This window comes from Microtus pennsylvanicus, chromosome 20, assembly GCF_037038515.1.
Source record: "Microtus pennsylvanicus isolate mMicPen1 chromosome 20, mMicPen1.hap1, whole genome shotgun sequence".
In the NCBI taxonomy this organism is placed as follows: Eukaryota; Metazoa; Chordata; class Mammalia; order Rodentia; family Cricetidae; genus Microtus; species Microtus pennsylvanicus.
In genome coordinates this window covers 500,252-527,665 of record NC_134598.1, presented here as the reverse complement: position 1 = coordinate 527,665, position 27,414 = coordinate 500,252, and the positions used below count along the sequence as shown (strand labels likewise).

General features: G+C 49.8%; 1 protein-coding gene across 1 annotated transcript in view; it reads left to right on the top strand.

Annotated features, from left to right (window-relative positions):
• Gns (glucosamine (N-acetyl)-6-sulfatase) overlaps positions 1 to 27,201 on the top strand; it is a 36,212-nt gene extending 9,011 nt beyond the window's left edge. The window contains exons 3-14 of the mRNA XM_075954604.1: positions 224 to 430; positions 1,955 to 2,020; positions 2,386 to 2,484; positions 3,896 to 4,063; positions 6,054 to 6,136; positions 7,246 to 7,364; positions 9,299 to 9,402; positions 16,163 to 16,264; positions 20,347 to 20,454; positions 21,091 to 21,201; positions 22,375 to 22,535; positions 24,943 to 27,201. Coding sequence (XP_075810719.1) covers positions 224 to 430; positions 1,955 to 2,020; positions 2,386 to 2,484; positions 3,896 to 4,063; positions 6,054 to 6,136; positions 7,246 to 7,364; positions 9,299 to 9,402; positions 16,163 to 16,264; positions 20,347 to 20,454; positions 21,091 to 21,201; positions 22,375 to 22,535; positions 24,943 to 25,021 — 1,407 coding nt within the window. The 3' untranslated portion in view covers positions 25,022 to 27,201. The remainder of the gene's footprint in view (positions 1 to 223; positions 431 to 1,954; positions 2,021 to 2,385; positions 2,485 to 3,895; positions 4,064 to 6,053; positions 6,137 to 7,245; positions 7,365 to 9,298; positions 9,403 to 16,162; positions 16,265 to 20,346; positions 20,455 to 21,090; positions 21,202 to 22,374; positions 22,536 to 24,942) is intronic.
• The last annotated feature ends 213 nt before the right edge of the window (positions 27,202 to 27,414 follow it).

The following is a 27,414-nucleotide window of genomic DNA, read 5'->3' as shown; positions in this document are numbered from 1 at the left end:
CTTCCACCTCTCTCATGATCTCAAGTAGCAACTTGTTCACTTTTTTTTTTAATCTACTCTGTTGTTTCTGATGAATGACTTGAACAGCTCTGGAGTGCGCCATGTGTATAGAAAGAGCTCTGCTCCAGGAGACCCTGAAATTAAAATGCAAGCATTGAGTGCTTTTCCCTCTCGGTGAGTCTTTTTTGTGGTCTAACCTCACCCTTTGCTTCTGTCCCTGTAGTATGTGCCAAGCGCTCTTTGCTGCCCCAGCAGAGCCAGCATCCTGACTGGGAAGTACCCACACAACCATCACGTCGTGAACAACACTCTGGAGGGGAACTGCAGCAGCAAGTCCTGGCAGAAGATCCAGGAGCCAAGCACGTTCCCCGCCATCCTCAGATCAATGTGCGGTTATCAGACCTTTTTTGCTGGGAAGTATCTGAATGAGGTGTGTTGAACGATCTTTTCCTTTCCTATGATGGCATTTAAATGTGAATTAATATATTTCCTGAGAATAATTTTTTTTCTCATTGGTGTCAATTCAAGTCATGCTATTAAAGAGTTATTTGCAGCTTTTTGCTGACCTGCGCATTCAGCAGACAAACGCGGGTGCTTGGGTTCTGTAGTTGCTCTCCTTCTACCCAGCCCCCACAGCATTTATTTACAAATTGTCCTGAGTGCTCTTCCATCTGTCTCTGCTTCCCTGTTCTCTCCGGGGATTCTGGTCACATGGCTGTCACAGCATCTTCCTTTCCAGTTCCTCTTTTCCAGCATCAAGTGGGGGGCTTTTGCTCCCAGCCTCTGCTCGGGTCTCATGGGATCATTTCTTAATTAGAACAATTCAGTGTGCAGCTCCTTTTTTACCTTCAGGGTGAGAACAGACTGAACAACCAGACTGTGGGGAAACTGATCAAGGAACGGCCCCATGGGCAGTGCGGCTGTGGGAACATATGGCTGGCCCCGTGGGGCTGAGCGGGCGGTGCCTCACTGTGGCCTGTCACCTCGAGGCCCGTAGCCCCAAGTCCACCGCCTGGGTCTCAGTTTTCTTAGCATCTGTGCTGTGTTGGGGGTGTTTGGGTTCTCTAGTGATGGCTGAAACGGGGTGCAGGGTGAAGGGACAGTGTGCATTTTCTCACACCCTTTTCCTGCAGTAGCCAGAGGTCTATATCTGGTCTGGATTTTCTCCGCTCCTTCCTCCCTGTCATTGAGGGGATAGCTCTGTGACCTGTGAGTCAGTTTGAGAGAATCATGGAAAGTCGAAAGACGCTCTGTCGCGGGGTCAGAGACCTTTGATGGCCGGAAGGGAACTTAGGCTGCTTTGCACAGGGAAGGTCATCTGATGTGTATGTAATGATGTTTCCAGAGATTCCATCCTGCCTTAAATGGCAGCACTGACTGTGTTTAGGTAGGGAAAGTGTGCTGCAGTCACAATCATCTTACCGGGTAACTTGGCCTTCAAACTTAGGTTTCATCAGGACAGCTGAAGTAATGATCCATGGTCTGATTCTCTAGGCTGTTGTCAGCCAAGGGTCGTTTAGACTGTTGGGTCATAGCTCAGCTCTCACCCCATGAGAGTCCCCAGACGGTGAGTGCTGGGCTTCATAGGCCACACACCATGTCCTAGAGCTATCACGGTGTTGTCATAGCGTAGGTGCGGCCTGCTCTCTCAGAAGTGTGTTCAGATGCAGCCTCTGCATTGAGATCTGACCAGCTCTGTACATTTAAATGATTAAATGGCACACTGGCCGTTCAGAACAGGGGCAGGCAGGATTTAGCAGTGACCAGAGTTACTGACTCCACTGAAGAAATAGCTTGAGTTAGGGAGTTCTTTATTCTTTAACTATTTGTGTGTTTGGGGCAGTTGTACGCTGCTGTGTTTTAGGCCCTGGCCGAAAGGTGTGCTCGGTTGACTGTTCTTTCTGGTCTGGTCATATCTAGGGAGTTCTAACATCCTGCTTGGTTGTCTTTTCAGTACGGAGCCCCGGATGCAGGTGGCCTGGAGCACGTCCCTCTGGGCTGGAGTTACTGGTATGCCTTGGTAAGTGACTGTTAAGGTCAGTGGCGACTAGTCACAGCCCCAGATGCAAAATATGTGTGCTCTGACTTAGCCCCATTGCCAACACAAGCCTCACCTTATGGAAAACTGTTTGTCTCCTTAATGACGGTCTGTTGACTGGTGAGTCACTCTATTCCAAGTGTTTTTCCTACCATTAGTGGACTGGTCTTCCTGACCCATGTCTGGCTTCTAAAACCACACAGACTTATGGAACTCTTCTGGTCTATGGTGATGTCCCCCAAACCCAGTTCAGTACTGGCTTGAGCAGGTGTCCCTCTTACTTCCTAGAGCCCAGCAGGAGCTCACACTCTGGACTCAGACTTTGAATTTATTCCTCCTTTCTACAGGAGAAGAACTCTAAGTACTACAACTACACGCTCTCCATCAACGGGAAGGCGAGGAAGCATGGTGAGAACTACAGCACTGACTACCTGACGGACGTTCTGGTGAGCTCTGGGGCCGGGTGCCATCTAGACAGGTCTATCTGCCAAAAAACACTTGCAGCTGATCAGAACCTCCAGAGAGTGCTTTTCTTTATATATAAGCTAGTCTTGGGTCTCGTGTCCTCATGATCCCTGCAACTCTAGTGGCTGCCTCAGAGAGACTTCTCCTCAGATGTCCTTCAGGGCTCTGTGGAGGTGGAACCCTCCTGTCCTCACACGTGTGTGATGGAAACTGTCCCAGAGTGTTTACTCTCAGTCTAGCACGTGGTGCAGCCGTTCCCTGATAACTGAACAAAGCCCAGTTCCTCGGAGGGGAGGGCAGCCTCTTCACGACCAGCAATTAACCTGCCGTGGGTGTGTGGTCGTGTGCACACATGTCTCTGTCGCTTCGTTAGGGGCTGATAGGTTAGACGAAGGGAAAGGGTGACTTAGGTAACTTTTGAGCAGAAGCCCGAGGGAGGTTAGAGTAACCAATACAGACAAGGGAGGAGCCGTCGCGAGTGCTTTGGGCAAACAGAAGTGAGTCTTGAAGAAAACCACAGGAAGCTGTAGAGCTTGTGGTGTGAAAGAATTAAGACAGATTCCCTTTAGTGTTGGGAGATACGAGGGCATGAACGGGCTAGAATGAAATGATTAAAGAATGTGGGATCAGTTCTGCCCTTCCGCCATGTTGGGATGTCTGGGAGGAGACGCAGCTCATCAGGCTTGGCAGCACTTTACCTGCTGAGCATCTCACTGGCCCCCCTAACGTTCTTTGAGGCCATATAGCCATCATTATTTTAAGTTAATGCTAAAATAGACAATTTACTATGTCTTACTGTTTGGGGAGCATAACAACCTCTAGGTCTCGTAAAGTTAAGGTCTCAGTTGCTTTCCTTGGTAGACATATCAAGGTTGTAAGCATTGTCCAAACCAAATTAGTATTCCAGCAGTGTGTTGCGCATGAGGTCCTTCTGTATTTGTGTTGATTTCATTGGTTGTATAAAGAAGCTGCTTTGGCCTTTTGATAGGGCAGCCCTTAGGTGGGTGGAGTAGACAGAACAGAATGCTGGGAAGAAGGGAAGTGTGGCAGATGCCATGCTTCTCCTGCCCAAGATGGACGGTGGTTAGACTCATTCCGGTAAGCCACAGTCAAGTGGCGATATACATTAATAGAAACGGGTTAATCAAGATGTGAGAGTTAGCCAGTAAGAGGCTAGAACTAATGGGCCAGGCAGTGTTTAAATGAATACAGTTTCTGTGTAATTATTTCGGGTGTAAGCTAGCCGGTCCTGCCACCCTCATACTACATGCATGACTGTGATGTGAAATACATTAGAGATTCGTAGCCACACTGTCTACCAAGAGAAACTTCCCTATTGGATGTGCAGTTGCTAGGCGGGGGTAGGAGATGACAACTCTCTGTGTGTGTCAGGCCAATCTCTCCCTGGACTTCCTCGACTACAAGTCCAACTCTGAGCCATTCTTCATGATGATCTCCACTCCAGCACCCCACTCACCTTGGACAGCTGCACCTCAGTACCAGAAGGCTTTCCAGAATGTCTTTGCACCAAGAAACAAGAACTTCAACATCCATGGGATGGTAGGTTCCTCTAATCCGTTAAGTAAGCCTCACTCTCCGTATCTAGCAGGCAGGGAGCCATGAGCCTTGGAAGAAGTCCCCTCCCCCCAGAGCTCCCAGAGGGACCATTGCACTTGTACCTAGTGCAGTGTTTTCAGGGATACAGACAGAAAGTTCCTGCCACACATCAGTGAGCAGCTGGAAGAGATTCCCAGGGATGGTAAAGACACCACCACTCCTGATGCTAGGCATGTCTCCTGCCTCCTCTGTCCTGGTAGCTGTGTCTCTAGAACATCTGCCCTTGCCGCACCTTCAGGGCTTCTCACTGGCCCAAAGCATGAGAAGAAGGGAGGTGGCACAGTGCTGCCAGATTAAACCACAGCCAAGCAGTTGCCTCATCTCTTAACGGTGCCTGTATCTTAAGCTGTGTAGACCAGGAAGGTCTCAGACTCACAGTGACCCTCATACTTATGCTTCCTGATTGCTGGGATTAAAGGTGTGTGCCACCATGTCTGTCTCCTTGAAGTATTCTTTAGTTAGTGAGTTATGCATCCTTTGGCAGAGGGTGTAAGCAGGTCCCCATTGCCTGAGTCTTCCCGAGAAGTCACAGTACTTCTAATGTACAGAATGAGTCTTGACATCAGAGCCAGGAGCATCAGTTTCTGTCTGTGAAATGAGCAGGAGTTTATGCTCCTGTTCTCCTAAAGGGGGCAGCCTCGAGCCTTTGATTACTGTAATGGTTACAATGGAGAGAAGCACCTGACATACTCTCAGCCATACCACAGGCGTATGCTTGTTACAGTGGAAGCTGACTTAACTAGTGGACTAGTCTCATTTTTGTGTTCCAAAAAGAAGTTCCCGGGGAGCAGCAGTAAGATTGAAAACCTTGAGTTACATAAGTCACAGGACTTTCCAGTCACATGATCTCATGGGAACCTCCGACAAGAGAACTTAAGATTAAATTTCTAAAACCTGTTAACCGAGGAACAGTTTCAGGAGTGTAGTTTGAAAGTCGTCACTTAGAGTCTTGTGAATACACGATAATTGATGGCATACGGGGATGTTTTTGTTACTTAAAATGTGGCTACTATGTAAATAAAAAAGTCCCTCTTGCCTGGCAGTGGTAGTGTACGCCTTTAATAGAGACAGGCAGATCTCTGTGAGTTCAAGGCCAGCCTGGGCTACAAGACAGGCACCAAAGCTACACAGAGAAACCCTATCTCCGTCTCTATCTCTGTTTAAAAAAGAAAAGGAAAAAAAAAAGATCCCTCCAGAATTGAAGGGGTTTTTGTTATTTTTTTAAGATTTTGTTTGTATTTTTAAATGTGTGTCTTGGCTGTGGGTTTATGTTGTGGGCACAGTACCCAAGGAGGCCAGAAGAGGGCTCAGATCCCCTAGAACTGGAGTTACCGGCAGTTGTGAGCTGCTGAGTGTAGACTGCTGGGGACCACGCTTGCATGCTCTGCTAGTGTGTCAGATGTGCAAAACTTGAGGTTTTAAACCCAGGGTTTTCCTGGGGATGTCAGTCTCTTGAGCTGACAGACCGTGGAATGCTGGGCCATACAGGCAGAACTTAGAGAGAGGTAAGGTAGTACTTGCCTGTAGCTGATGGGATTAGAGTTACCAGCTGAATCTCACTTTAGCTGTCTAAACACTGCTGCCAACGAAAGAGCGCGGGGTGTTTAGCAGTGGGAGGCTGGTGGAGTACTGGAGTAGTCTAGTCCATCTGCAGAGCTGAGAGGCAGTTTGTCATGTGATTCTCAACCTTCCTAGTGCTGCGGCCCTTAATACAGTTCCTTATGGTGTGGTGACTCCAGCCGTAACATTATTTTTGTTGCCACTTCATAACTGTAATTCTGCTGCTGTTATCATAATGTAATACCTGATATGCACGATATCTGGATTTAGAAGCACTGTTCTCCATAGTTTGCTAGAGTGTAGATGGTCCTTTGTCTTCCCTGGTATGTGACGGTGATGGCCTGATGTTACATTGGTTTCTTCTGAACTTTAGAACAAGCACTGGCTAATTCGGCAAGCCAAGACTCCCATGACGAACTCTTCAATACAGTTCCTAGATGATGCGTTCAGAAGGAGGTAAGCGCTGCGGTGGTGAGGTTTTGTTTTATTATTAAGACCGTTCTCAGTGTGCATGGTTTTAGGCTAGAGGTGGCCACTGTGTTATTCCTGAGCAAACGGAGGCAGGCCAGTGGGAGAAGCATTTGGGGCACTGACACTCCACCAGCAGGCGTTCGTCTGCCTTCCAGTGCATGAGGTGTTCTTTGGACCCCAAGACTGATTAAAATGTCTACTTTTAAGACTTGGTAAGGAAGTGACAAACTTGAACTATTTGCTTGACCATTTTTCCCCAAGCTTGAAGGAAAAGCTACATAGAAATCAGAGCAAATATTGAGCAGAGTATTTATCTTTGATGTTTGGGAGTTGAAAGACGTGCTAGGTCAATTTTTGTGAAAATTCACTACTTTTCTCTTTTCTTTTTTCTTTTTCTTTTGACTTTGGACCAGAGGTCAGTAAACATTTTTTGTAGGATCAGATAATAATCATAGCAAATGTTGTAAGCTTGCAGGCCGTGTGTCTCAGCATAAAGGCAGCCTTAGGCAATATGAAAATATTGCTATATGTCAATAAAACTTTATAAAAACAGGCAGTAGACAAGCTTTGGCCTCTTGCCTGTAGGCCAATGCCTAGTGTTTGGACTAGTAAACAGTAGTGCGGCACAGACTTATTTGAACCAACCTATAGTGATCTATGCTGAATTAACAACTATCCTTTCTAACTAACTCTATTCCCAAACAGTAAAAGATAAAGTTAGCTCATTATTAAAAGCCTGATTTATTTCTTTGGAAACAGATTTGAAATAAAGTAATTATTATGTTCTGGAATTTTCTTTTTCTTTGGTTTTTCGAGACAGGGTTTCTCTGTAGCTTTGGAGCCTGTCCTGGAACTAGCTCTGTAAACCAGGTTAGACTCGAACTCACAGAGGTCCGCCTGCCTCTGCCTCCTGAGTTCTGGGATTAAAGGCGTGTGCCACCACCACCCGGTAATGTTCTGGAATTTTCTAATCTGTCTTTTGCAATGATAGAATCTGGGGGACAGACTGAGCTCTTGGTGTTTGCTTTAGTGGGATGGGTGTTTTTGTGCAGCCATTGCCCCTGAAGTTGATTCCACCCTGTGTTGGTTCCCAGGTGGCAAACTCTGCTCTCGGTTGACGATCTCGTGGAGAAGCTGGTGAAGAGATTGGACGTCACCGGCGAGCTGGACAACACGTACATCTTCTATACCTCAGACAACGGCTACCACACAGGTGAGCGGCAGGGTCAGCACTGTCGTCCGTGAGAACACATCCCATTGTCACCCGTGTGGCCGGAGTCCAGCGCTTCACAGCAGACTTGCCAGGCTGAGGCACAGAGAAGATGAGCTCCTCTGTAGGATAAGTGAGCAGGGAGTGTGTCACAGACAGGAGACAGAAAGCTGTCCTGTGGGCAACTTTAGTACGATGTCTTGCAGTTTGGGGACATTCCTGGTTTTTGAAAGCGGCAGTTTGAGTGGACTCGGTGCCCCTGACTTGCACCTCCTCTAGCTAAAGACAAGTGTTTTCTTTTTTCTGTGTCTTTGTGTTTCCTCTTAGCTGGCATGAGGCGTGCTTTCACTTGTGCATATTGATGCAGCATTCATTACATTATCATGGCTGTTCTTTAACGGGCAGAATGGAGCTGGAGTGGCTGGGTGTGACGGCGTGGCTGTTGTAACTGAACTAACTGAACAGGCTAAGGCAGGAGGATCGCTTGACTAGGAGCTTGAGGCCTGGTCCGCATCCATCCTGCCTCTTTGAGTAGAGCACTAATGAGACACCTTCCTGTCTTCTTGCTCATATTTCAGCTACAGATGGCCAGTACTGGGCGTTCTGACCTCCTCCCCGTGGTTTTCTCCGTGTGTAGGGGTGAGGGGGCAGGTGTTACAGTGCTCTGACAGTCAGACTGCAGCCCTCACACCACTGAGCCCTTGGGTGTTTGATTGGGGTCTCACTTTATCTCTCAAATTGACCTTGACCTCATGATCGCCCCCACCGTGGCCTCAAATGTGGGGATTAATTACCGTGTACCTTGGTATCTGGCTACTTTCTAAAGGTTTTGAAGGCACTCGGGAATCCACAAATAGTTCCATGAGCATCTAATTTATTAAGCAGATAACTCTACTTACGATCTTGAATTTTGAGTTCTTCCAAGTCTCAAACTTCCTGAGAAAAGTGCCCCCTCTGTCCTGTGGAACACTTCTTATTCTGGATTTGGCTAGTTACTGTCTGGTGAGGGAGGCCTTGCTTATTGATTTCCACTCCGTTTCCTGTAGATCGGTACTGATAGATCTGGAGACCTGACACAGGTTAGTGTCTTCAGGTCAGCAGGCTGCCCCACAGATGCCGTCCATGCTATACTTCCTGCCTCCAGTTTGTGAGGCCATGGTGTCTGGTTGTGCCTCTCTGGGGACACCAGTGTGGATTGATGGGCCAGGCGGTGTAACATGGTCCCTTCCTCTGGACCTGTCATTGAGATTCCCTTGGAGGTTGTTGCTGAAACTGTACCTCAAACCAAACTGCCATATGTTAACCTCTTTGTTCTATCCCCATGTGTCTGTCGGATTTCCTCAGGCGGCCTTTCTGCCTTCATGGCCTTGACTGCGGTGTACCGGGGGATGGGGCATGTTTCTCTCTTTATGTGGCGGTGTTGGAGTGGCACCATTCACCTGGATCAGCTCACATGTGCATACATGTTTCCATGCTTGCCTCTTGTTCCTTCCCGACATTGTTTTGCTCAGTTTGCCCTGTTTAGAACAGGTCATTTTTAGTTACTTACCTGGAGAAGGTAAACTCAATTATTTTTCCTGTCTTGTGCTGAAAAGGACCCCAGGCAAGTTAAGCTTTGTATTATAAAACTAGAATTAAGGGGTTGGAGAGGCAGCTCAGTGGTTAAGTGGAGTGCTTCCGGAGGACCTGAGCTCAGTCCCCAGACCCATGTCAGGTGACCTGTAACTCCAGCTCCTGGAGATCCAGCATCTCCTTCAGCCTTCAAGGGCATGCACACATGCAGCATACTTTCACACAGATACACACATAATCACACACAAATGCTCATGCAACACATAGATCTTAAAACAGCATCTTTTCAGGTTTCTCAGTGGCTCAGAAGGTATGTGTGCTGCCAGCGTCCTGGCTCTGCATTGACCTTGTGTGTTTTGTTGCAGGGCAGTTCTCTTTGCCAATAGACAAAAGACAGCTGTATGAGTTTGATATCAAAGTTCCACTGCTGGTTCGAGGGCCTGGAATCAAACCAAACCAGACAAGCAAGGTAGGTGCCTGACTACAGCCAACCCTGTGTGGAGGTCGTACTCGCCTTGAAAAGTCGGCAGTCACTCCTGGGAATGCTCTTCTGCCCTTGGGAACCTTGGAAAGTGGGGCTCTTCTCTCCCCCCAGCTGTCCACCGCCATGTGTGTATGTCATATCAGCGTGCACAGCTTTGGTTCATTTCAGGATTTACTTCCGGCCCTCGAGATTCTCATGAGAGTCACCGTCGGAAATTGTGTGGTTTATTTCTTTCCAGTTTTCATGTGTGTGTTGACAGAGGTTTCTGTCCTGCGTGGTCCCGCAGCCATTCAATCTCAAAGAAATACACAGAGGTCTACATTAATCATAAACTGGTTGGCCTATTAGCTTAGGCTGATTATTAACTCTTATAATTTATATTAGCCCATAATTCTAGTCTGTATTAGCCACGTGGCTTGGTACCTTTATCAATGAGGCATCCTCATCTTGCTTCCTCTGCATCTGGATGACGACTGCAGTCTGACTTTTTCCTCTTCCCAGAATTCTCCTGTTCTTGTCGCCCTTGTTGTTCGAGTTTCTGTCCTGTCCAGTTCCCACAGTTGTTAAGTCCCAAAGAAATCACACGGAGGTCTACATTCGTTATAAACTGATTGGCCCATTAGCTCAGGCTTCTTATTAACTCTTATAACTTATATAGCCCATTATTAACCCATTATTCTTATCTGTGTTAGCCACATGGCTCAGTACCTTTTTCAGCAAGGCAGTCATATCTTGCTTCTTCTGTGTTCGGATCAGGACTGCAGAGGAATGGGCTTCCTTCTTCCCAGAATTCTCCTCTTCTCATTGACCCGTCTCTACTTCCTGCCTGGTTGCCCTGCCTCTACTTCTGCCTGACTACTGGCCAACTGGCATTTATTTAAAATATAATTGACAGAATACAGACAGTTCTCCCACACCAGCCCCCATCTCTACTTCCTGCCTGGTTGCCCCGCCTATACTTCCTGTCTGGCTGCTGGCCAATCAACATTTTATTAAAACAATAGAAGACCATTGTCTCACAGCATGTGTGAATGTGTGTGTTTTTCTGTGTGTGTGTACACATGGGCAGTACATGCATATGTGTATGCATGCACATGTATATGCATACATGTAGAGGCCCAAGGTTGATATCTGTAATCATCCTTGATCAGTCTTCCATTGTATTCTTGATTGCTCTCCCACCATATTCATTGGGGCAGGCTGTCAGTCAAACTCAGACCCCACTGATGAAGCTAGTTTTGCTACCCAGCCTGCTCTGCTCCGTCTCCACCTTCCAAAGCTGGAGTGGAAGTCAGGTTGCACACCCACCTTGGCTCCAGAGATGTGAAATCTGGTCCTCACGCTTTCCTGGCAAGCACTAAGTGCTGACCGCCAGCACAGTCCACCCTGTGAGGTCATGAAGGAAGGATTGTGATTGGCCTGCGGTATAGAACAGACACCCAGCACCCACTTTTCATTGCCCTTTCAGTGTGGATTGAGACCTGGTGTGGGCCCTCGTGGTACAGCAGAACACCGCAAGCTTTGCACGTGGGACTCCCCGGGCATCTGCTGCTGGGCTGACCTCACTGAGTGTAGTGAGGGGCTGTGAACAAATGCCCATCCACCCCAGTTAGGGCACCAATGGGAAACCAAAGCCGTGGCTCCACCTGGCGAAGCTCATGAGTCAGTGATTTGCTGGGGCTCCTTAGAGATGGCACAGGGGCTTAATCACTGGAAAGTCTATCCCAGAATGGGCGGTGAGTGTGGAAAGCCTATCCCAGAATGGGCGGTGAGTGATAAGAGACACTTCGCTGGGGCCCTCTGCAGCTAGAAGCTCCACCAAGGAGTCTGCTCCATTCTATCGATTGTTGCTGCTTGTTAATATAAAAGGGGAGGGGCTTGGGAATCATGTCACTTCCTGAACTCCCAGAATCCTTCTTCCCGGTTTCATGAGTCTACACGCAGGAGAGCACACTCTCAGGCACTTTCTTTTCCTTGCTAAGCTTGTTTGCTCTGTCCCCTTCTGGCCTGTAATGTGCAGCACATTCTGTGGCTTCCATTGGCCAGTGTCCTTTACCAACCCATCTCACTGGGACTCTTTGTTCCTAGAGGTGGTGGCCACCTTGATCCTGAACACGTCTCTCTAGTGGTCAGGAGATGGCAGTAGGTTCTCCCAGCTATGTCTTCTCTCTTCTTGATTTCACGTTGTCACCTAAGCTCTGGGACCAGAGAAAATGAACAGACACATAAAGCTAAAATTGTAAGATGGGTTTCCAGAGGACTCGAACTTACGGGTATGTGGGAGGTCTGGCCTGTATGCAGTGGTGGTAGTGGTGGGTGCTGATGCTCACCTCGCTTTCTTCCCACCTTTGACCTACTTCCTGTTGCCACATCCATGGTGCAGCACTGTTAAGTTGCTCCCAGAAAGGTAGACCGGCCTTCACAACCATCATTTGTGCTACATTTGCTCTCATCAAGACCTCTGTTCCACTACAAGTGTTGGCCCTTTCTGGTCAGGCCACTCCTCTCAAAGGAGGCAAGCTGGGTAGGTCAGTAGATCTTAAGGATGGCATTTGACCTGAGTGCCGGTTCTTTCTCAGCAGGATGTGCACTTCTTGTATTCTGTGGGAAAGAAACTGAATGGGAGCAGAGTGAAATGTGCCCATCAGCTGGGGAGGAACAAACTGTTCCTTCTTTTCATCAGCTTGCTCTGCCAAGCAAATATTCAAATCCGAAACCGTGCCTCTTCTAAGCATTTAAATGGTGTCTGGTTCATCATCAGAGCTATATCATATCGACATGTGGAGTTCTGAGTGCTGTGTGAATGGACCCGTGAGATCATGCCCTCTTACCCCATCCCATCAAGGAAGGAACTAAAGGGTCAAGGGAATTATCTGAGCTCACATGAGTTAATAAGTAGCAGAGCCCTGCCTTGCAATTCACGGTGTGACTCAGAGTCCGTGCACTGGCAATGGTATTTACTCGGTACATTTTCTTTTTTTTTTTTTTTTTTTTTTTTTGATTTTCGAGACAGGGTTTCTCTGTGGCTTTGGAGCCTGTCCTGGAACTAGCTCTGTAGACCAGGCTGGTCTCGAACTCACAGAGATCCGCCTGCCTCTGCCTCCTGAGTGCTGGGATTAAAGGCGTGCGCCACCACCGCCCGGCTACTCGGTACATTTTTATGACGGCGTTGCCTGCCTGAAGTCCTGGGCATAGCAAGAAGCAGCCAGGGAAGATAAATTCTTAAATCCTTGCATCTGAGAAGACAGGAAACTTTAGCCAGGAGAGGCCTCTGGGCATTGAAGCAGAGACCTAGATGTTGAGGAGAGTGGAGTCACATGGTCCGTGGATCCAGCACTCTGAGCAGAACAGTGGGTAAGCAAAGACGTTAGCGCAGGCAAGAGAGGTGGCAGCATTTGTGCGGACCACTTTCCCCTTCTCAAGGAAACCGTACCTCTCCTCGTCTTTGGCACAACTGGCTGCTGAATGCCCACCTCAGCTCCCCAGCCCGCTTGTCTTTAAAGGCTCTGGAGTGGGATTCCCCTAGGAAGGGTCTTATCACTTTCCCTTGCCTGGCATCCATACCTCTCTATACCTTCATCCACTCTCAGCTGGCTTCACATCCTGTTGAGTTTACTGCTTGTTCCTCTGTGGTCCCCTACTGAGAATATAATACCTTACATTCCACATGCACTGGGCTCACCCACACTGGTCATACCTCACGCTCACATGCACTGGGCTCACCCACACTGGTCATACCTCATGCTCAGATACAGTGGGGTCCACACACACTGTTAAGATGGATTTGTAGTAAGTAGAGACAGGACTGAGAAGAGCTGTGTCTGTTGTCACATGGGGTTTTGTCACACTCGCTGGGCTGACAGGTGTGCAGTAGAAGTGTGAACTGCCGGGGAGCGGGGTGGGGGGCCTAGAGAGGAGCTCAGCAGTTCAGAGCAGGGGCTGCCCTGGCAGACAGCACAATTCTACCCCCAGAACCCACATGAAGGCTTATGCTCAGTGTTGGGGATCTGATGGCACCATCTTCTGGGGTCCTTGGCACCAGGCATACACATGGTACTCACATATATGTGCAGGCATGTCTGCATGACACTCATACACATGAGATTTTAAAAGTCTTCAAATAAAAAGAACGTCAGGGAGCATTACTGTGTGTTGGCAATCACCAAACAGCCAGTGGCTCTGTTTGATCTATGGCCTGAGCTACCTGTCACTACTCAGAAGCAGGGATAGAGTGTGTTTGTCAGAGCCAAAGTTGACCGATTTTTCTCCTCCGGCGAGACATCAGTCTAGGTCTAGATTCTGCAGTAGCAGTTCCTCAAGGAAGCTTTAGAAAAGGAACGATTTCAAAACTGCTCTGGCCCAAAGGAGGTAGATCTGATTAGAAGTCAGGAGGCTACCCGTTAGCTCTAAGACCCTGACAAAGTCCTGTTCTCCCTGGTCCTCAGATAGGGAGGGTGTTAGGTTTCCTCTGTGTGTGTGTGTGTGAGCGCGTGCATGCGTGCAGTACCCACAAAGGCCAGGACAGTGTTGGAACAGCAATTCTCAACTTATGACCCCTTTGGGGGTTGCATAACAGATATCCTGCGTATCAGATATTTATATTATAATTCATAACAACAACAAAATTATAATTATGAAGTAGCAACAAAATAGTTTTATGGTTGGGGTCCCCACAACATGAGGATGGTACTCAATGGTCCCAGCGTGAGGACAGTTGAGAACCAGTGCCCTAGAACTAGAGCTAGAGGCAGTTGTGAGCCGCCCAGCATGGGTACTGGGAACTGAACTCAAGCTCGCTGGGAGAGCAGCAAGTGCTCTTAGCCTCTTAGCCATTGAGCCATCTCTCCAGCTACCTTCATCTCTACTGGCTGACACCCTGGGCCTCTTCCTACCTAGAGAAGCTAAAGGCAGATCCAATGCTGCCCCTTAGCTTTGGTGGCGCTAGACTCTCATAGACTCCAAGCTCTTTTGCCAAATGAACCCTTGGTGCCTTCTGAGGTGCTGTGTGACTTGCCTTATGTAGTCCTACATGGTTGTTTAATATCAGAGCTAAGTGTCTGGAAACCTGACCGTGTTCTGAGAGCACATCCCCTTGTTTTCAGTGATTTTGCAGGATTGTATTTCTTTCAGAGCTAACTATACACTTGTGAGACCAATGGCAGATTCAGTTAATTCTCTGCTCATAACCGGTACCCAAGAAGTCTCTGGATCTCTTGAAACCATCTACTTCATAGGAAAAAATCATGTCCTATTTAGAGAGGACACAGTGATTGTGTGTATATGGGAACACATGTATGCTTGTGGTACTTAAGCCAAATTGTAGTGATTTGTACTGGAACTGACAGGCCTTGCCACTGAGCAGAAGTCCATTAGGAAGTGTCCCATCATGCAGCTCTGGAATTAAAAGTGAGTTGTTTTTGTGTGTGAGAGAGAGACTGGCAGTCACCGTTTTCCTTTGGATTTTTATTGCTTGGTATTTACAGTTTCTCTTACACCCTGCATTGACTGCCCCGTGGCCTATGGGACAGCTCAGGGGCTTATGTTCCCTCCTATGCTGATCTCTTCCATTGTTATAGGCAGACTTACCAACTGTGAGCCCAGCTGCTCGGTTCACCCAGGGGTCTGGCAGGAATCTCTGGGGACAGCTCTGGTGAGCTTTCTTGGTGACATATGGATTGCTGCTCCCTGAGGTGTCTCCGTGACGTGGTAGCCCACGACATCTGCCGGGCGCGCTGATGTATTCAGCACCAGCTTGCGCATCCCTGGCTCTCCCAGCTACCAGGAAATCTGAGCCCCGCTTTTCATACAGGCCCTTCTGGTTTGGTTTTAAATTAAAAATGACAGTTAATTGATTTTTCTAATCTCCATGTTTGACTGCCTAAAATGAAGTTTCCTTCCTAGTTTCAAAGACTATTATGGGTGTGCGTGCACTTGAGAATGTGCGCATGGCCAGAGGACAGCCCCAATTGAGGTCCTTGGGAGCTGTTTGCCTTGTTGCCTTAAGACAGGCTCTCGCTATGTATTTCTGGCTGTCCTAGAACCCACTCTGTAGACCAACCAGGTCTCTGTCTCCCAGAGATCCGCCTGTCTCAGCCTTACATTTGCTGGGATTAAAGATGTGCACCACTGGGCCTGGCTTCTCAGGGACTATTTTTGAGACAAGGTCTCTCTGCCCTGGAGCTCACTCTGTAGGCTAAGCCACACATAGATACGAGGACCTGAGTTTGCTCCTCAGAATCCACATAGAAAAGCCTGTGATCTCAGCACAGAGGAGGCGGGAGGTGGGGACCCAAAGGCTCTCTAAGGCTTGCTGTAAACCCCAGGCCAGTAAAAAACTGTCTTAGAAGAACAACACCTGGCCCTCTTCTGACTGGGCACTGCATGCTTGTGGTGCATTTACATCTGTACAGGCAAAAACACGTACGTAAAATACATAAATCAAGTCTAGTGAGCGACTGTGAATGTCAGGTTGCTGCAGTAGTCAACAGTGCTCCCATGAGTCGTGAGGAGACTGCAGGAGTGTTTCAGATGGTCTCTAGTAACCGTGAGGTAAGATGAGTGCACGGCTCCCCGGTGCATCCGCCTGTGCACCTGATAAGCTCGTGTTTAAGCTGCAGTTGAGTGTCTGGAACTGGGTTCTGGGAAAGCGATGGCGCCGTGGATTTCTGGTGGGCGACTCGGGTTTATTAGAGGGAAAGGGAAGATGAGACCAGCTGTGTCCCATCCTGTTTTCTTTGCTCATCAGATGCTGGTCTCGAATATTGACTTGGGCCCCACGATCCTAGACCTTGCTGGCTATGACCTGAATAAGACACAGATGGATGGAGTGTCCTTAGTACCCATTCTGGTGAGTACAATCAACAGAGCCCAAGCTCTGAGGAAACCCAGTAGACAAAGTAAAATTCCTAAACCTGGTAGTCAAAGGACAGGATTTGTCTCTCGCCATGTGGTGGGAAGATGCTTCCTAAAGGAAAGATGACATTGGGTGGTGGTGGCACACACCTTCAATCCCAACACTTGGGAAGCAGAGGCAGATGAATCGCTATAAGTTTGAGGCCTGCCTGGTCTACAGAATGAGTTCCAAGATATCCAGGGCTACACAGAGAAACCCTGTCTCAAAAAACAAAAAACAAAAAACAAAAAAAAACCTGGCTGACTGACGGGACGGACCACTTGTCATCTCCGCTTTCTGCATTCTCTCCCCTCCCCTCCATGGACATCCAGGTTCCGTCCAGGATGACAGTTGATGGCATGTGAGGGCTTAGAAAGAGAGGTTGACATCCCAATAGAGATAAACCAGAGAGCTCTGAGTAACCAGCCACCTATGAAACGGAGCAATGGCCCAGGTCACTGTGGTCACCTCACTGTCATCAAACAGAGGCTGAAGTAAGGAGGTCTGTGTCACCTCAGAGTGGCAAAGACTAATTAATTAATTAATGCCCACTCTCTCAGAAGTCCGAGGCATGGAGGGCGCTGGTACACTATTTACGAGGGCCGGGGAAATAACTGTCCGGCTAGTTTACTGCCCCCGAGTGTGGGTGGAGAGATCGCAGATTGGCAGGATTGCGGACGCGGCTCATGGTGGAGCACTTGCACAGCATATAAGGCCTTGGGCTCGTTCTCCAGCGTCAAAGGGCGAGGCGGGGGGGTAGGGGGGGACAGGAGGGGTAGGAGAAATAAAAGAATCAGGGGAAATCTATGCATGTTGACACTCCTCGTTGTTCCCATGCTGGTTATGTATGTCACCTTAAACATGCTAGTTTTGACCTTGCTCTGAGCATCACACACATGCACACACACACGATTCTGCAGTGGATCTGTCTGGGCTTTTTGAGAATTCTGTGTTGTTTGCAAGATGGATCCATATTGTTCTCAGCTACCTGATCCTCCATTACCTGACTCCATCACCCGGCTGTCTGTTTCTCCTCCGTTAGTATCTGGGGCTCTAGCTCTGTCATTTAACTTCTTTCCCAAATGTTCTCTTCCACCTCTTGATGCTTCTTACAGATTTCTGCAAACTGACAGGGATGTCTGGGGAGTTTCTTCTGCTCTTTTCTGCAAGTCTGCACAAAGGGGGCACAAGTAGGCGTCTTTTCTCTTTGTTCCTGGTCTGAGGAGCATAGGGCATGACTCCCAACCGAATACTAGCTGCCTCGGGTGCCCTGGGAGATGTCTCGTGGGGTATTATTTGGACACTGAGTCTCACCCTGGTCCCCGTTAGAGTCACCTAGGGAAATGAGCTCCTAGTGTTGGGCCCCCCTCCATGAGAGCTGCTGATTTAATTGGCATGGGCCATAACCTGGTCCTCTGGACACGTGACACATAAGTGTGGGACTCAGGTCTACCCACGCATGACAGATAAGCTCTCCCCAGCTCTGGCAGCATGAACAAGGAAGAAGGGGCACTTCTGCAGTCTCCAGTGACTCATAATTTGAAACCTGGACCTGCACAGTTTTGCTCAGGTTTGAGTGTAGCCATGAGTTAAGTAATCCTCATCACCGACTCTCCCTTTCCTGGCATTCAAGGCCATGCACAGGCTAGCACCCACTTCCCTAGGGCTTCCAGCTTCAGTACAGGCTAGCACCCATTCCCCCCAGGACTTCCAGCTTCAGCACAGGCTGGCACCCACTTCCCCAGGGCTTCCAGCTTCAGTACAGGCTAGCACCCACTTCCCCAGGGCTTCCAGCTTCAGTACAGGCTAGCACCCACTTCCCCAGGGCTTCCAGCTTCAGTACAGGCTAGCACCCACTTCCCTAGGGCTTCCAGCTTCAGTACAGGCTAGCACCCACTTCCCTAGGGCTTCCAGCTTCAGCACAGGCTAGCACCCACTTCCCTAGGGCTTCCAGCTTCAGTACAGGCTAGCACCCATTCCCCCCAGGACTTCCAGCTTCAGTACAGGCTAGCACCCACCCCTCTAGGACTTCCAGCTTCAGTACAGGCTAGCACCCACTTCCCTAGGGCTTCCAGCTTCAGTACAGGCTAGCACCCACTTCCCTAGGGCTTCCAGCTTCAGTACAGGCTAGCACCCATTCCCCCCAGGACTTCCAGCTTCAGTACAGGCTAGCACCCACCCCTCTAGGGCTTCCAGCTTCAGTACAGGCTAGCACCCACTTCCCTAGGGCTTCCAGCTTCAGTACAGGCTAGCACCCACTTCCCTAGGGCTTCCAGCTTCAGTACAGGCTAGCACCCATTCCCCCCAGGACTTCCAGCTTCAGTACAGGCTAGCACCCACTTCCCTAGGGCTTCCAGCTTCAGCACAGGCTAGCACCCACTTCCCTAGGGCTTCCAGCTTCAGTACAGGCTAGCACCCACTTCCCTAGGGCTTCCAGCTTCAGTACAGGCTAGCACCCATTCCCCCCAGGACTTCCAGCTTCAGTACAGGCTAGCACCCATTCCCCCCAGGACTTCCAGCTTCAGTACAGGCTAGCACCCACCCCTCTAGGGCTTCCAGCTTCAGTACAGGCTAGCACCCATTCCCCCCAGGACTTCCAGCTTCAGTACAGGCTAGCACCCATTCCCCCCAGGACTTCCAGCTTCAGTACAGGCTAGCACCCACCCCTCTAGGGCTTCCAGCTTCAGTACAGGCTAGCACCCATTCCCCCCAGGACTTCCAGCTTCAGTACAGGCTAGCACCCATTCCCCCCAGGACTTCCAGCTTCAGCACAGGCTAGCACCCACTTCCCTAGGGCTTCCAGCTTCAGCACAGGCTAGCACCCACTTCCCTAGGGCTTCCAGCTTCAGTACAGGCTAGCACCCACTTCCCTAGGGCTTCCAGCTTCAGCACAGGCTAGCACCCATTCCCCCCAGGACTTCCAGCTTCAGTACAGGTTAGCACCCATTCCCCCCAGGACTTCCAGCTTCAGTACAGGTTAGCACCCATTCCCCCCAGGACTTACAGCTTCAGTACAGGCTAGCACCCATTCCCCCCAGGACTTCCAGCTTCAGTACAGGCTAGCACCCACCCCTCTAGGGCTTCCAGCTTCAATGGTCCATGGTTTCCAACTGACACCAGGGATGACCGTAGACTTGCTAAAACCTGAACTGCTCTTCCCTGATTTAAAAGGCTTACATTTATTGTTGCTGATGTTAGAACCATATTAGCCAAGGACAGGATCTAGAGATGAACAGGAAAAGGCCGAAGGCAGGTCCAGTCAGACTCAGTGCGGCCTTACTCTGCCCTCCCTAACCATCTCCTGCCTCTTACTGTGCAGAGTCGGGTCTCAGTATGTTGCCCAGTGATCAAACTAGGCTCAGTCATTTCTTGTGCCTCAGCCTCCCAAGTAACTGGTGCTGCAGGCTTGTCCCCTGGGCCCGCTTGCCTGCTGCTTGGGGCCTCCTGGCATTTAGACCCTGGCTGTCCACCCCAACCTGTTCCTGCTTCCTCCTCTTGGAAGCTGGGGTTCATGACCCACCTATTTCCATGTTCTCTGCTATCCTAATTCCTGAAGTCATCTGCTTTTGATCTCACACTTTGTCCTGTTCTAGAGCCTGCCTTCTCCAGTATTCATATGTCTGCCTCAAATGTGTTTTTCAAATGCTGCAGCCTCTCTCCACACGGCTAATATGCAATATGGGATGCACGTGACATGTGGGTGGTACTCAGGATCTGCACTGCACACTGCCCGTCCCTCTCAGGCCTGCACGCCTAGGCACTATTCCTCTCTGCTAGGCACTGTTCACACGGACCCTGGTTTGGAGCAGCCTGGACCACCGTCAGCTCTTGTTAGCTACCGGCTTTTATTCAGCCTGCTTCACTACTGCCCTGTAGAGGACTATAAAACATTCTAAGTCCCTTTATAGACTGTAAATCCCAGAAATGACAGTGGTGGCTTCCATCGGCGTCCACGCTCTTCACTCCTGTCCAAAGGCCCCGCAGGCAGCACAGTGAGAGCCGTGCCTCGCAGAAACCACCTCCGCTCTTTTTCCTAGAAAGGAGCCAGCAACTTAACCTGGAGGTCAGATGTCCTGGTGGAATACCAAGGAGAAGGCCGTAACATCACTGACCCGACCTGCCCTTCCTTGAGTCCTGGAGTGTCTGTGAGTAGAGCTTGTCTTGGACTGCAGCTTTCTCTCCACCCGACTGATGCCCTTTGGCTGGTCCTGGCATCAGGCCCCACCCCCCTCACCTTACCCACTCCCCACAGCACACTGTCAGGACTGATGGAGACATGGGGTTTGCCCCGTGTGCCATCACATGCCTTACACTGGCGGCAACCCCGCAGGTCACACAGATGTAACTGCCACATTGACTGGCTTTGGGGAACTGAGCCTTGGGTCTCCTGTCACTCAGTGTTCTAAGTAAAGGACCCAGCCCAGTGCAGGCACACAATCCTATCATCCTAGGTCTTGGAAGGCAGAGACTAGTGGATTTCTAGTTCAGGCCAGCAAGGGCCCTGGTTGGGGGGGGGGGGCTCTTCTAAAATGTGTGTGTGTAAAAACACAACACAGCCCACTGTGGACTGGCAGAGCCTGTGGAGAACATGGGGTTTGGTCCTTTGTAGCACTGAGATCTCGGGGCACTCTGCATTTTTCTTCTCACCCCAGGATGATCGTTTCAGATCGTCCTTCAGAGAGATTCATTTGATATCTGGTTCCCTCCCTGGTGACTAGCTTCAGCCATGAGATTCTGTTCCTGTCAGAGCGATCCTCATTTAACTTGTAAACTTCCCCCAGCAATGTTTCCCAGACTGTGTGTGTGAAGACGCCTACAACAACACCTATGCTTGTGTGAGGACGCTGTCATCACTGTGGAACCTGCAGTATTGCGAGTTTGACGACCAGGAGGTAAGGGGGACTTGGGCCTGGTGGCATTGATCGGTCCCAGCACTACCCAGGCAAGGTGAGTTTCTTCTCTGCAGTCTCAAGACAGTCCTATACAGACAGGCTTCATTCTCTGACTCTTCTCAATGGAGCCTTCTCTTCCTCACCACTCCCGCAGCCCCTACTCTTTAAGTGCACAGCTGACTTTCTCAGAATGACACACGCCTGGTCTGTGGGCTAAAAGTGAGCACTCGAGCGTCTACAGAGAGGAACCGGGACATTCCCAGCAGGCTGGCCAGCAGCTGACATACCCGGAAGCCCCCTTGGCTCACATAGCACAAGCCAATGCTGTCTGTTATTAGAGTGGGGGACACAGGCCCAGAAGGGCCATCCTTGGGAGAAGACGGGACTTGGCCACACTGATAACTGCGGATCCCTGAAGGGTCCCGAGGACACCGGGCCTTGCAGTCACACTGAGCTCAGCAGGTGCTTGCATACCCAGTCTGGCCCCCTCTTACCGTAGGAAGTAAATGCTCACTGCCTTCTTCAGAAGGGGACTGCCCCTTCCTGGCAGCTCAGCAGCACAGTCTTCGCTTGAGCTGAGCTGGCCTTCCCCATGTTTATCTGTTTGGTACCATTGCACGGTAGACTGAGGGCAGCGTTCACCTCGCATGTCCTGGAGAACATATGCGGATGAGAGGGAGGCCCTGATGCCAGACAGTCTACGTTAGAGATAATGCTGCCGTAGACAATACAGCTGTAGCCTTCCCCGCTGGCAAGAAATAGCCCCAACTACTCTTTAAAATAGGAAATGATTCAGGGGCCAGAAGTCAGCACAGTTCTCTCCTCTATCCTCACTTGAACCCCTAGGTTCTGAGGCAAACATGGCTTTCCGCACTGCCATCACCGAGTACCTGCAATACTGTCTGGGTACTGAGGCCAGGCCATCGAGGGCTCACCTCGTGTTCACTTCTAGAGTGTGTGGTGGACAGGTGACCACAGTTCATCATGGGCTGTGTGTCCAGTGCAGGTGAACCCCAACAGTATGCGAATGTGTGGATCTTGAAGCCTTAGCCCACCTGATGGATGGGCCTTGGTTTTTCTGTATCTTCCCTTTCCATTTAGAAATAATTGCCTTAGGAATATTCTCAATATAACCTTTAGTTTTTTTCCTTTGCTCCTTCCTTTCTTCCCTAGGTGTTCGTAGAAGTCTATAATATAACTGCAGACCCAGACCAAATCACCAACATTGCTAAAACTATAGACCCTGAGCTTTTGGGGAAGATGAACTATCGCTTGATGATGCTCCAGTCCTGTTCGGGGCCAACCTGTCGCACTCCAGGGGTTTTTGATCCGGGGTAAGTGTCCCCGTGCTGTCCCTAGAGGTCCTGCTCTTCTGGAAGACAAAGGGAGGCTGTTGACTCCCCCCACATACACACTTTGAGCTGTGTTTATTTTTCTGCTTTTTGAGGGAATCCTGTGTTCTTGCTGTGTCGGCTTGTTATGCTGGGAACATAAACTTCTTGGGACTTGGCTCTCTGCTACTGGTGGCTGCTGAGTCCACAAGCTGAGCTCTGCTTGGTCGCACTGGTCAGCTCTGGCCTAGTGCTACCCTGATCCTAGCACTTAAAGAGCAGACCGCTTTATTCCTTAGAAATCCAGTGTATGAAACACGGCTGAAAACAGATATGAACTGAGATGCGTTCTGAATGTAAACCCACTGCGGCATGTTAAATGTGAATGGCAGTCCTTACCTGTAAAGTCGTGTGTGCCTCACACACTGGAACCTTCTACAGTACTGTGTCTGCAGAACACTGACTGCTGCAGCCCATGCATTCACGCTGCATCAGCAAGAAGCATGCTGTGATTTTATGCTTTAGGGTTATAATGATTAAATCAGCATGTCTCTGGGAAAGGATAGTTTCAGCTCTCATAAGCAGTGACGTACGGTGAGGTGTGACTGACTCTTCCTTCTTCTCATTGCCTTCATCTGCTCTCCATGTCAGAGATGAACGAACATGCATAGAGAAAGTGGATTGTGGGCCGTTACCCGGCACACACAGCCAGAAACAGACCCCAGACTGCCCCGACAGGACCGCCGCACTCAGAGAGCCCTCAGTTCAAGCCCCAGCTTAGCTTTTTGTTTTGTTTAGAGACAGGTCTCTCTGTCTTAGCCACGCTGGGTGCTTCTGGGATTAAAGGTGCACCACCATGCCTTGCTAAGATGAAGGGGGAGAGAGAGAGAGAGAGAGAGAGAGAGAGAGAGAGAGAGAGAGAGAGAGAGAAATGAGTTTAAATAGCTAGGCAACTGTATAAAGAGACAATGCCATCTTATCTAGCATAAACAAATGGGTGTAGTAAGGCTGCCCAGCCATTTTCACTGTCCGGCCTCCACCCTCTCAAAAGTCACAGACATCAGCTCAGAATGACATAGCCATCCAAATGAACTTAATACTTTAAACCATATGTTCTTTGGCTGGCTCTGGGAATTGAACCCTTGAAAGGAGAGGGAAGGACTCTCTGGGGTTATGATGCATGGCCACCACCCACAGTGACTCTGCTGCTGGAACACAGAGCTGCCGCAGCGTCTGGCCGGCCAGAGCAGGGTGGCTGTGGTGCTGTCTTGTTTCTTCTGGGTCATTATCTGCTTTCCAGAGAGCCCTCAGACCCCACACACACATTTCACGTCAGGAAGTTAACGAGACGCACGATTTGCCCAGGGTCCCTCAGAAGAATGGATGCAGCATGGCCCTGCTTCCCCAGCACTGTTTAACACAAAGCAGTCTTTATAACTCACTCCGGATGCATATTTATATAATAAGGAAGACGCTGGCTTTGTGTGCTCCTATTGACCTGAGCTATGTAAACACCAACCGAGTGTGTTTTTAACTTATCATCCCAGGTTATTCTTTCCTACCAAACATTTGGTTTTACAGAGTCCTCTGCAGTAGGGTCATCGGGCTAGATCCTGTAGGCACAGCTGTGGAACCCAGTCACACACGTCCATCACACACTGTCTGTGGCCAAATGCTCCTCAGTCTGTGCCTGTCATCTGGCTCCTTATAACGCGTTGCTGCAGAAACTGGCCACAAGCAGGAGCCAGCGTGAATTCCACGCAGTGTGTTTCTGCTCAGCATGGAAAGCCCATCTCTGGCCAGTCTGTGCTCTTTATATCCAGAGTCCTAACTGTTCCCGTTGAGCCTGTGCTTTGAGCGTCCATACAGTTTCCATGAATGCCTGTGTTTGGTGACCAGAGACATTTGGAGTTGTTTAGCTTCATGAGGCAGGCTCAGGCCTGCATCTGAGGTCCATGTGCCGTGTGCTCTTAAGTGCCGGTGATCTAAAGAGGAGGAGACCGTGAACCTGCAGTGGAACTCTGAGGGTCAGTGCAGCCACCTGGATCCTTTCTACATTAGAATTCGCCGTTCCTCCCTTAACCACCTGCCTTTAGTCCCAGCACTCGAGACGAGGCAGCAGCTCTGTGAGTCTGAGAACAGCCTAGTCTGAGTAGGATTTCCAGGCCGGCTAGGGCTGTATAGCAATTTTTTTTTTTAAGAACCTCCTGCTTTTTACCATTAACCTTGTTCTCTCAACTCACAGTTTGTGCGGAAATATTCTCACCTTCAGAAACCACCTTTAGATTACAGCCTCCTCCGACTAGCTCCTTGTAGTGTGTCAGCCCCTCTTGCCCACTCTGCTGGAGAGTGTGCCACAAAGTCCCCATGGCTAGCTAGAGTTCACGTGTTATCCTTTTCCTTCCCTCAGATACAGGTTTGACCTGCGTCTCATGTTCAGCAATCACGGCAGCGTCAGAACGAGAAGGTTCTCGAAGCACCCTCTGTAGGGACCGTGCCAGCTCTGCGTTGGATCCTCACACATCCCTTTCTCGTGAAGTGGTTGCAGTAGGAGCCATGCCTGGAAGTGCTCTGGCCTGGCTGTTCAAGTCCTATTTGAAAAATCCCCCCACTGGTCAGCTGACTTCCAGTACTGTGACTCCAACCCTGTGTTGAAGCGGCTGACTCTGTCTCTTCCTTCAGATGACAACCAACACTCCTGAGGTCTTTGTCCTCTCCATGTCCCTTCATCTCGGTTGGGCACAATGTGTGATGACCTCCCACGTGGTCAAGTCTGAATTTGTCAAACTGTTCAGATAAATGGCAATACTTTAGGGCAGAAAGAAAAGGCCTTTTGGTATGTGGCTAGCCCCAAATCTACAGCCCTGTATAGCATCTCAGACTGAGCCTCACCATCAAACACACACAGCCCTGCAAAGAACTGTCTGTGGAGAAGTGGTGTCCACAACATGGTCGTGGTAAACATGCCCCTTGTCACCCAAGCTCTACTCTGTTCTGCTGGAACCCTGGGCTATGCTGGTGCAGCCGGAGGCTGTGTAGGGTTAAAGGTGAATCCCCCTAGCTCTCGGAGCCATCAGCTCCTCAGTGGCTCCAACCATGCTGCGTGCTCAGAAGCCCCAGAGAGAAGGCACGCCAAAGGGAAGGGCTAGCATGCTTCATGAGTGCCAGAGACCAGCGCAGAGCAGGCTTGGCCGAGCAGGTTGAAGGGCTGCACAGAGAAGTGCCTGTCCAGGGGTTCTCAAGTGTCAGTGCCGCAAGATGTCATTGTGACCGGCTGCAGTTAGCTGCCTTTCTCATTTAACATAGTGGGTGACTCAGGGCTGGTGTGAAGGACCAGCTGCTTTGTCCCACCTGCCCCCGCCCCCCTATGTAAGCTCTTGAGTCTCCAGAGTCTTGACCAACTAGGGTTCAGTCGGTGTTCCCTGTCCAAGGTTCCTTGCTGCCCAGAACTGCATCCTCCTGTTCCTTAGCTCGAAGACCAATTCCACTCTGACATTTCCGCAGTGGGGCCGAGTGCTGGTAGGGCAGCAGAGGAGAAGGGAGACGTGTGGTTTTCACCTGATCTGCGTAGGCAGTACGTGATTTTAGCTTTACACAGCCTCTGCCCAGCTTTAAACACTTGGAACACACAGCTAGAAGCCACTTTTGGGATCCCAGAGGCCATGTTGGGGCAGTAGCCATGGATTTGATTCCTTTACCTCATGTGACCCCAGCAACTGCAGTGGTACTGAGACAGACAGTGGATGGACGCTCTGCTGTGGCCGCTTTACAGGGAGAGGATGGGAACTGAATCCCAGACACCGTCTTCTGCATTAGTGAGGGTGACCATAGCTGTCCCCAGTACAAACCCAGCTGCTCTCACCAGGCCTTGGGCTGTGGTGCCATCGCCTTTCAGTTTCGGGGCAGCGCCTAGAAGCAGGTGAAGCCAGAGTGGCGTGAGCCACCACGAGTGTCTCTACCTCGCTGCCCTTACTTTAGGTGACATGTCCAGGGGGTGGGGCATGGTGCCGGTCCTGCTGACACTGGAGTGGACCTCAGTTTACCCCAACAGACCACAGCGTGCACAGCTTCCCACCTAAGGGCCTTGTAATCTGATGTCTCCCTTGGAAGTGTCTGCCAGTGTCTTCAAAATAGAGAACCATAAAACCAATGTGGAACGCAGGGATTTTGCCTTAAAAGACTTAATGTCTTAAAGCTGTCCCTCAGACACAAAGTAAAGGGCACGCTTAGTGTCGTTGGGTTTGACAGGTGGCACTGTCGCAAACACCTTCTGAATTGTCAGCGCTAGGGGTTTTGTACAAAATAGTAAGGGTAGCTGTGGAGGTTACACCTTCATCTGTGAGAAATAATCTTAAACTTGCAACTATCTACAGACAGCGGTTTTTTCTATTTTTTTTCTTTTTTTTTAAAAAAACAAAAGAAAACAGGCCAGAATCCTCAGGAGGAAGCCGAGGGCCCTCAGCTGAGCTCCACTGGGTAGGCGCACACTGCGGGCTTTAGTTCACCAGCTCTTTCTGCTCGATGGACTTGGAAATTCTCTCCTTAGCACCACGTGTTCTGGAAGTCACTCTGCCTCGGCTCTGTGTCATCTCGTCACTTAGAAAGTGCCCTTCAAATTACCCTGTTCACTGCTGCACTTTTCAATGAATTAAAACTTGTTTCTGTTCGAGCAGCGTGTCTGGTTTGTTCAGGCCACAGGAAGGCGTCCTCACAAGGTGGAAGGTGGCTGCTTCACGGCGATTTGTGGTGCTGGGCACCAAACTCAGACCCAACAGATCAGGTCAGCATTGTCCCGCCAGAAAACCTTTCAGCTGTGGCATGATGCTAATCACCGGCCGTTTCCTCAGCTGAGCTCTCCACCTGAAAAGCTCTCACATACCAG